The sequence below is a fragment of the Nomascus leucogenys genome, chromosome 6 (genome assembly GCF_006542625.1).
Source record: "Nomascus leucogenys isolate Asia chromosome 6, Asia_NLE_v1, whole genome shotgun sequence".
In the NCBI taxonomy this organism is placed as follows: domain Eukaryota; kingdom Metazoa; phylum Chordata; class Mammalia; order Primates; family Hylobatidae; genus Nomascus; species Nomascus leucogenys.
The window spans coordinates 117,914,973-117,925,235 of record NC_044386.1 but is presented as its reverse complement, the minus strand read 5'-3'; the positions used below and the strand labels follow the sequence as shown (position 1 = coordinate 117,925,235).

The following is a 10,263-nucleotide window of genomic DNA, read 5'->3' as shown; positions in this document are numbered from 1 at the left end:
ATGCCTATATCTCAAAAGCATTGTTGGTCTTTCTCTTGTTTACTTTTTAACTGGTCTGGTGAATGCTGTAATATCCAAGAATCACAAACAAATTACAAGTCAGGATAGAAGCACATGCTAAACGAAGACAGCTTTCTGAATGGGTACTAACTGTATCAGTCATACATGAGTGAATATTTTGCTTTCCTCCACAACTTCTCTGGCAACCTCATAACTGCATGAACTTGGATAACAAATTCATAGCCAATGAGAAACTCCTGTGTGTGTATTTATATTAACTGTATATATAACAACAGGGGATATAAGTCTTGGTCTGAATACCTTAGGGTATGTAAATGTATCTTGATCAGGACCACATGTATAAATAATTTTTTGTAGTGTAATATAATACTGTACCAAGGATGTCAGGGAGTTCCTTTTCATATAGAGTCTCTCCAAGTACTGCAGTCCCTCATCTTTCAGTAACTCCAATGGAAAATGGTGCAGATTCCTATAATTTAAGAACAAATTCTTGTGCTTTTCCAGCCTTGCCACAGAGATCGTCTTACAAAGTTCGGATGCCATGACTGAATATATCCCATCAGGCACGCTGCAGCACTATATCTTGTCAAAATTGGTCCATTTCTATAAAGAGAACAAGAAAATTTATTCATTGTAAGATTTTTTTTTTACAAGAATTGCCATATAAACCAGTTAGCACACAGAGCTACTTGAAGACACTGAAAAACATAATTATATTGATACATTCAATCCTACATTTTACTTTCATAACTAAAATTGTCACACATATTTAGGAGGAGATTAAAATGAGTAACAATTTAATAAAAATAATCTGATTAAGCAACATTTATTACTTATTAGAAATAGTCCTAATGGAAAAAAATAGTTTTTGCACTTGAGATAGGAACCCTTGTCTAAGAAAAACAGTGACCAGTTTCATAACATGCAACCAAAGGAGAAGCTTAAAAATCAAATGCAGCAAACCCCATTTCTTTTATGAACTACCTCATTTTGTATTTAGCTTAAGATACTTCAAAAATATTAAAATATATATTATTTATATCTAGAGCACTAATAGCTTCATTTTCTTCACTTCCTAGTATATAAATATTATCCTATATTCTGATTTTTTATCTATCTCTTTATTCTTTTCTTTCTTCTTATTTTTTTTTAGAGACAGGGTCTCACTCTGTTGCCCAGGCTGGGGTGCAGTGACTCAATCATAGCTCACTGTAGCCTCAACTCCTGGGCTCAAGTGATCCTCCCACCTCAGCCTCCCAAGTAGCTGGTACTATAGGCAGCACCACCACACTCAGCTAATTGTTTTGTTTGTAGAGATGGGGGTCTCACTGTGTTGCCCAGGCTAGTCTCAAATTCCTGAGCTCAAGCAATCCTCCCACCTCAGCCTCCCCAAGTGCTGGGATTACAGGCCCGAGCCACTGTGCCTTGCCTCTTTGTTTTTAGCTTTATGGATTATCAGAGCCATCAAAGAAATAGATCCAGAGCCACACAGTTTCATTATTTTAAATTATTTCAATGAAAGAAGAAACACTGCACTCAGAAACAAGAATCCTGTATTATTCTATAATATTACAATGTCTCTGGGCCTCCAGTTGCCTAATATATAGAATGGAGATAGCAATTAATGTACTGGTTTAAAGGCCTGAGTCCAGGGCAGATTATTATAAATTCTCTTCTAGCTCCAAAATTGACAAGGGCAAGACGACAAGTAACATTTGCCATTTTATCCACTAGGCACAGAGCTAAAACAAACTTCACCATCACTTAACACAAAAAGAAACAAACTCAAGGCTTCAGTAATTTGTCCAAGGTCAAACCATTCACAAGGGATAAAAGCAAGGGTTTGATGCCAGGTCCAGTGGATTTCAAAGCTTGGGTTCTTCACAGACACTGACTCACAAGATTCCACAGGATACTAAGGAAATGCTGAAACAACTACAAAGAAGTTGAGATCTGCTTAAAGATTTGACTGTTTTCCTCAGCCCTTTTTCCCAACTCTCTATTGGAAAGTACCCTTCAATAATTTTTTTTCTTAAGGAAAGTGATTTTCACCGGGAATTAATACCAAATTAGTACAAAATGCAGCAATATAAGCTTTCAATAAACAAGTGTTTTGTAATTTTCTGGCTATATTTTATTATTTTCAAATTCTAATTCCTAGCTAATGAGCTAGCACTTGCCATTTTATATAAAAAGGCCAAGTATGAAATACTATTTCCAAAGCCACATAAGGATCCAATACTTTTCCACATTTATTCCACCTACTCACCTATTTTATGAGATATGTGACTTTGTGCAAGATAATCTTTCCACATCTTAATTCTCCTACCTGTAAAGCAAAGGGAAGTAGACTACAAATAACATCAATGATTCTGTGTAGAAAGTGAAACTTCATAGGTAATTATTCACTGAACTAGTAAACTGTTAGCAGTTTAGATGTCTCACAACCATCTCAAACTTAACACATTCAAAGAGCTTTCCATTTTCATCACCAATCCGAATCTCCATAGTTTTTCCCATCTCAGTAAACAGCTCACCCCTCCATCCACCCAGTAGCTCAAGCCGGAGAAGCAGGAAGTCATGAATGATTCCAACCTCTCATATTCTGACCACCTCCAATCTATCACAAGGCTAGTGGCTTCTGTCTCCCAAATACATCTCAAATCCATCCAAATCTCTCCATCTGCCAAAACCACAAGCCACTGTCATCTCCTGCATGGCCAACAGTATTAGCGGTCTCCCTGTGTCCACTCTAGTCACTTCCAACACATTAATCCCAGCAATGGGCCTTTAAAAATGTACATCGAATTACGTCTCACTCTTTCCGGCACACATCTTACTAAATAAACCCTTCAGAAACTTCTTATTTAGAAAATCAAACTCATACTAGGCCTTGAGGGTGCCTCACCATCTGCCCCCACCCACTTCTCCAGCGACTCTGCTTGGCTTCTCACCAAGCTTCTGGGTTTTTCCAATCCTCAAAGCTACCAACTCCAAGCAGCACTTGCTGCTCTCCTCTTAGCCTAGAAAGCAATATCTCATCATTCTCCAGATTTCAACATAAAAACCACTTCCCGAGGCCAGGCACAGTGGCTCACGCCTGTAATCCTAGCACTTTGGGTGGCCGAGGAGGGTGGATCACCTGAAATGAGGAGTTCGAGACCAGCCTGGCCAACTTGGCGAAACCCCACCTCTACTAAAAATACAAAAATTAGCTGGGTGTGGTGGCGGGCGCCTGTAATCCCAGCTACTCGGGAGACGGAGGCAGGAGAATCGCTTGAAACCGGGAGGCGGAGCTTGCAGTAAACCGAGATCACACCACTGCACTCCAGCCTGGGCGACAGAGAAAGACTCAGTCTTTAAAAAAAAAAAAAAAAAAAAAATCACTTCCCTATCCCAAAGTATTCCCCTAGTGTTCTTTCAGAGGAACTTGGCTGTTTGTTTTTTCTTCGTAGGACTCCTCACAATTTGTCATTTAAATATTTATCGTTGCATCTGTCTATTGTCAATAAAGCCAAAAAGCCTGTAAATAAACCCTTCCGAAACTTATTTAGAAATCCTGAGGGCAGGGACTGCGTTGTTTTCTTCACGCTTGCATACGTGCATCTAGCACAGTAACTAAAAGTAACCCTTCCTAATACCTAGGTGATGGGTTGATAGGTGCAGCAAATCACCATGGCACACGTTTGCCTATGTAACGAACCGGCATATTCTGCACATGTATCCAGGAATTTAAAATGAAATTTTAAAGTAGGCCTTCTAATGTCCGATGACATGTGGAAGAACATTGCAAGGTTGATTTCTCACCCACCTATGTCAAGACCACGGAGAGCGCCTATAAGCTTGCTACATGCCACAAGGATGTCTAATCTTTACAACCATGCATTGCAATAGACATTATGTAGCCCGTTTTGTAGAGGAGGAAACTGAGTTTCTCAGAAGGTAGCATGCGATAGTTCCATCGCAGGTGGACTGACTACAAAGCCTGTGCACCGCCGCCCTATAATGCAAAACCACACTCACTGAGGGAAGATTCAATAAGAGAGTCCCTGTAACCTGACGGCTTTCCTTCTGAATGTTCTGGCTGGGATTGGCTGCCTCAAAAACTCCATTACACTCTGCTAAAATTGCTACAAAGGCTGTTTGGGAGATAAAATCTAAACAAATGAAATCCTAAAACTGCCAATAATAGCAATAAAGCATCAAAAATGCTCACAGTTTTGCAGTATGCATTCACGGGCCATACGCAGCCTTTAACAAGGTAATTTTCTTACCCCATTTCACTTTACTACATCTTACCTCGTTAAGCAAACTACCTCGTGTATAGTTATACTACCTCTTATGTAGTTAAGGCAAACAGTATTACTTAATATCAGCTGTATACAACTGCACCTACATACAAGCTTTCTGACAGGCGAACACCAATCTATCTTATTATTTAAAACAAAACAAAAACATCAAAAACCTCTCAACAAAATTCCACACATATTAAGGAGCATTTTGAAAGAAAGGAGTCCCTTAGACGGACTTCCCCGTACTCAATTTAGTAGAATACGCATTCCAATTTCCTAACGCTGGAGATTACAGAACTATAAGCTACATATTAAAAGCATTTGTAAAAGGCTATTTTCTCAGCTCTGTGGTAACAAACACTGGCAGAGTCTTAGGCAAAACAGGCGCCGTTTCGCCCGAGTTAGCCAGCCACTGAGATCGTTACAGTTGGGAAGCAGCGAGCCCAGCAGCAGGGATTTCACGGACCCGGTATCAGGACTCTCGGGTCCCAGTGGCCGCGGGCCGCAGAGTGCGAGGAGGACCCGGCAGCTGTGGCCACCCGAGGCCCGGACGGCCCCGCTGTCCCACTCGCTGCTTTGGCAGGACCCGGACGCTTTGGCAGGACCAGGTCTGGGGCGTCCCCGCCGGGGGCCGAGTCAGAGAGCCCCGCCACTTGAATCACCCGACGAGGCGGACAGCTCTACTCACCTCAGCGCCAGCAGAGCCAGCGCTCCGGAGCGCAGACGGCGCTGGAAAGCAAGCGGCGGACGGCGGGCGGGGCGGGGCAGGGAGCCGGGCGGGGGCGGGGCGGAGCGCCAGGCGTCGGGGGCGGGGCTCCGGGGGAGGAGCGGAACCCGCGCTACAGGGAGCTGGGGAAGAGGGAGCGGGAGAGGAACACGGAACCTCGCGATAATCCCCTGTGTTCTCGCGCTTTCACGACAGGCGCGGGGAAATGCCGTTTGCCAAGAGATCTGTGTATTGGCCGAGAGCGCGACTTCCTCTATGCTGGCCCCGCCTACGGCTCTATTCTTGCTTCCGGCTCCGGCGCAGGGTTTGATGTCGACGGAGTGGCTTTTTGCTTAGCGTCTTGAAGGGGTAATTTAGCCGGCTCCAACCTAGGGAACCGCCAGTTACTCACCTGTTCCTTCATTCATACATTCATTCAGTCACTCGGCCTCTCATTCAGTAGCACACGTTGAGGGATTACAACAATGATCCCACGTTGAGCGTTCATTCTAAGAGCTATTTATAGAGTATCTCGTTGAACCCTTGACAGGAATCCCATGACACAGGGACTAACAGCACCAGTCTGACGGTTGAAAAACAGGCCAGTGGGTTTATGTAATGAAGCCAACGTTAGTTAGCAAGTAGTGAGTCTAAGCACCGACTTAAGGGGTCACTGCCCACTGGTAGATAACAAAGATGAGGAGGAGGTAACCTAGTCTCTGCCCTTCAAACACCCAAGGTTTATTTTGAGTAAAGATTGCTAAAAAGGTCAGGAACAATTTAGAGAGTTAAATACAATGACATTTCCTAGCCTGACTGAGTAGACCGTCAATATGTATTTCTTCAAGACGAAAATTACTATGTTAGCGAAATAGCATCGAAGAAAGAGGGCTTTATACTGTTAAAATACTTGAAAAGACACTTTTTAAAGTGTCTCATTAATATGACAAATTTCCTTCTGAAATGAAGATTTTAAAGTATATTCCTCTACTACAATCGCTGATATTTTTTGTTCTGTGAAAAGCCTATTAATTAGCGAGGCTCCTTGTCAAGGAACCTCAACTTTATAATGAAGTAGTTTTACAGTTGCTGACTTAATTATTCATAGAGATGAATAACCTAGAAAGCAGAGTTATATTAAATAAAAAACATTGGTTTTTAAACAAGGTATGAGTTATAATAAAATATTTATCAGTTATCTATTAAATCGTCTTCAAGAGCTACTCAGGTATATAGCATGGTTGGTATATGTCATGTATTTCTAAGATAGTTTCGTAATACCTAAGAATTCGTGGCACTCAGAAATTTTTTGCTGGTCTTAAAATGAGGAAATTCACATTTTGTGTAAAAACAAAGATACTTAGGGTGTTTAATGGTCAGCCCAAATAGTAAGACTTGCTGCTAATATATGAAGAGTTACACCCCCCAAAAAAGAAAAACGATTAACAGTAGAACAGTTTTTTCAAAGTAATGTTAGCCGCTTAGTTTTCATTTCTTTTTTTAAATGAGAAATACTGTTTTTCAGTGATTAATATCTGATATTTGATCATGAAAAATGAATCACGTTAAAATAACCTTCACCTCCTCCCCAAATTGACACAAAAGTTACCAAGTGATTATATGTGATAGTATCTTATGACCAGCCACTCTTAGAAGTTCTCCCAATTTGTAGAGAATCAATTTGCACGTTTTGTCTCTCTTAAAGGGGAAAAAAATCCTCTAAGCTGCTGATTTTACATTCTTTGACAAACTTCAATATCAACAGGCAACGATACCACTTTAAGAAAATTCCAAGGAAAAGACCTCATTTTAAAATTCCCACCTCTGGCTCCCAAGGATTGGTTTGGAAACTTCGACAAAATACTCTTCTCCACTTGCCATTGGTGAGTTGTCTATCATTCATTCTTTTGCCTGGAGTTTTGTGAGGTACCCGCTTGCTTTACGGGAAAAGGCTGCTCCGGAACTGCCCTACTTTAGACTTTTTCATGGTTATCAATCTGTGCAAAGAATCACCAAACTGTTAAAGCAGGAACCAAAGGGCAAATCACGCTGCCAAGACAACTGTGTAATTCGCTCGAAAAAGAAACGGTGAGCCTCTCCAGCAGACTGAGTAAACTGGCAAAGGATTTTACGACATAGTTGGAGATTAGAGAGTTACAGAAACTTTTCCGGTTTTTTACAAGTTTTAAAGGAGTGATTGAGTGTCAAAGGGAAAGCAGAGAAAATACAGGCACAATTTAAAGATAGCAGGAAGAAGAGTGTTCAGAGAGCATTTTTCTCTTTAGGGTGAAGTTTGAAAGCATCATGCCCAGATTATCAGTGGATTTTTGAAAGGTAAAGGAGGCAAGATAATAAGATTAATTATAGATCGTTTTCTACTTTAAGAAACTGTGCTTCGTTATTGTTGCTTAAGTGTGGATTTAGAAGGACATTTAGTAATATGGTAATTTTTAAATGGATATTTTTGTTTGTATATTGTCATACCTGGCATAATAGATAGTATATCTATTAAAAGATATAAGAGAAAATAGAGTTGCTTGAACCCAAATTTTGTGTATATTTGTGGATTAGGGATTCCAGGGACAGATCTGCTAATGGTTAAACAAAACATACTACAGATACCTGAAGCAGAATCAGCATGTAAGGATAAATTCTCAAAAAAGAAATCCAGCATCGTATTTTCAAAAATGACATTTTTAATTAAAATAAATATAAAAGAGAATTTATCAAGGAAACATTGATAAACATGAATAACTATTTCTTGAGTTGCCTATGTTAATCCATATAGGAGAATATAAAGTAATAAAATCCAGCCCCTCAAGAACAGGGACAAATGAGGCTCAGAAGATTTAAACTAAAACTTCTGAACAGTTCTTGATGCCCAGATGACTGTTGTAGGGCACAGGTACTTCAGGAGCTCAGTTCAGTGTGAGATGAATTATTCAGAGAAGGCTTCACAGTATGGGTAAGACTCAATTTGGGCCTGAGCAATGGGCAGAATTTCAGAGAGAAAAGAAGGGAAGTGGCATCCCTACTAGTGAGTGAGTTGTTAGCAAATATGTGCAGCCTGAGGAAGAGTTGGCTGTGACTGCGGCAGAAGGTTCATTTGGAAGCTTTGGTTAAAAATTTTAAAAAGCAACATGAGAAATATGAAGAGCCGGAATTCCCAAAATCAGGGGTTTTGTTCCTGTGCTTGGAACAGGAGGCACACCTTATGAAAGTAATATTTGAAGACAATAAAACTGACAGTGCAATTTAAGATGGCTACAAGAGCAGAGACCAGAAGCTAAGGGGCCCCATACTATGTAAATACTGGCACACAGATTAGTAACCATGCTTCTTACCCGAATACATTTACCTTACCATTGTTGAATAATATAAATTTTGATGCATTTCTTTGTAGTCTTCGAAAGCATTGAGTTTACTTATTTAAGATTTTTGGGGACCTCTGCCACATCGTCTTGGGGAATCATGGTTGCCCCATGTTTATAAAAGTCTTGTCATAAGATGTATAAAAACCAGAATTACGCATAAAACTGCATTGTGGTTTCATAGCTATTTTTAACAGCTTAAATGAAGTATATATATTATAAAGTTCATTTGTCTTAAGGATATAACTCAATGATTGTTTTAGAAAATATAATAGAGTTGTACAACCATCGCCACATTCCAATTTTAGAAAGTTTTCATCATCCTAAAAAAATACTTTGTGCCCATTTGCAGGCAAGTCCTGGTTTCCTATCCCTAGCCCCAATCACTAAAAAACTTTCTGTCTATAAATTTACCTTTTCTGGGCATGTAAATGGAATTACACATTATGTGATTCTTTGCATCTGGTTTCTTTTACTTAGCATGTTTTTGAGGTTCATCCATGTTGTAGTATGTCTCATTACTTCATTCCTTTTTATTGTTAAGTAACAATCCACTCTATGGCAAGCCCACATTTTATTTAACAGTACCAATTAACAGACATTTGAATTTCTTCTAGTATTTAATTATAGTGTTTAATTTTACTAATTGTAATTGTGTTACAGTAAATACAGTACAGTATTTAGTTATTATGAATAATGCTGCTATGAAGATGGGTACAAGTTTTGTATGAACGTGTATTTTCAGTTTTCTTGGGTGTATATCTACGTGTAGAATTACTGTCATATGGTAACTGTGGGTGTAACTTTTCGAGGTGTTACACAACTGCTTTCCAACGTGAATTCCCCATTTTACATTTCCACCAGAGTGTATGAGGGTTCCAATTTGTCCACATCCTCACCAACACTCCTTATGATCTGTCTTTTTCATTGTAGTCATTCGGCTGGATTTTAAGTGGTATCTTATTACAGCTTTCATTTGCATTTTCCTGATGACTGATGATATGAAGCATCTTTTCATGTGCTTATTGACTATCCATATATCTGCTTTTGTAAAATGTCTTTCAAATATTTTGCCTGTTTTTTTAATTGGGTTGTCATCTTGTTACTGATTTTTTTTTTTTGAGACTGAGTCTTGCTCTGTCGCTCAGGCTCTAGTGCAGGGTGCCGTGGTCTCGGCCCACTGCAATGTCTGCCTTCTGGGTTCAAGCAATTCTCCTGCCTCAGCCTCCCAAGTAGCTAGGATTACAGGTGCCCACGACCACGCCTGGCTAATTTTTTGTATTTTTAATAGAGACGAAGTTTCATCATGTTGGCCAGGCAGGTCTCGAACTCCTGACCTCGTGATCCACCTGCCTTGGCCTCCCAAAGTGCTGGGATTACAGGCATGAGCCACCGCACCAGCCCATGTTAATAATTTTTTTTTTTTTTTGATGCGGAGTCTCACTCTGTCACCCGGGCTGGACTACAGTGGCTCAATCTCAGCTCACTGCAACCTTCGCCTCCCGGGTTCAAGCGATTATCCTGACTCAGCCTCCCGAGTAGCTGGGATTACAGGTGCCCGACACTATGCCCAGCTAATTTTTTGTATTTTTAGTAGAGACAAGGTTTCACCACGTTGGCCAGGCAGGTCTCGAACTCCTGACCTCGTGATCCACCTGCCTTGGCCTCCCGAAGTGCTGGGATTACAGGCATGAGCCACCGTGCCAGCCCATATTAATATTTTTTTTTTTTTTTTTGACGCGGAGTCTCACTCTGTCACCCAGGCTGGAATACATTGGCTCAATCTCAGCTCACTGCAACCTCCACCTCCCGGGTTCAAGCGATTCTCCTGCCTCAGCCTCCTGAGTAGCTGGGATTACAAGTGCCCGCCACT

At 40.6% G+C, this 10,263-nt stretch overlaps 2 protein-coding genes across 4 annotated transcripts in view; one reads left to right on the top strand and one right to left on the bottom strand.

The window, feature by feature from the left end:
* The window catches only part of LRRC28 (leucine rich repeat containing 28), a 135,750-nt gene extending 130,574 nt beyond the window's left edge, over positions 1-5,176 (bottom strand). For both annotated transcript variants that reach the window (XM_003277538.4, XM_003277539.4), the window contains exons 1-2: positions 5,002-5,176; positions 397-624 (exon numbers count right to left, since the gene is read on the bottom strand). In XM_003277538.4, coding sequence (XP_003277586.1) covers positions 397-564 — 168 coding nt within the window. In that variant the 5' untranslated portion in view covers positions 565-624; positions 5,002-5,176. The remainder of the gene's footprint in view (positions 1-396; positions 625-5,001) is intronic.
* Positions 5,177-6,891: 1,715 nt separating this feature from the next.
* TTC23 (tetratricopeptide repeat domain 23) overlaps positions 6,892-10,263 on the top strand; it is a 111,162-nt gene continuing 107,790 nt past the window's right edge. Inside the window, exon 1 of one of the 2 annotated variants that reach the window (XM_030815074.1) lies at positions 6,892-7,107. The gene's annotated coding sequence lies outside the window, so the exon portion shown is untranslated. Of the gene's footprint in view, positions 7,354-10,263 lie in introns of both variants that reach the window. The other variant, XM_030815075.1, reaches the window with a different exon arrangement.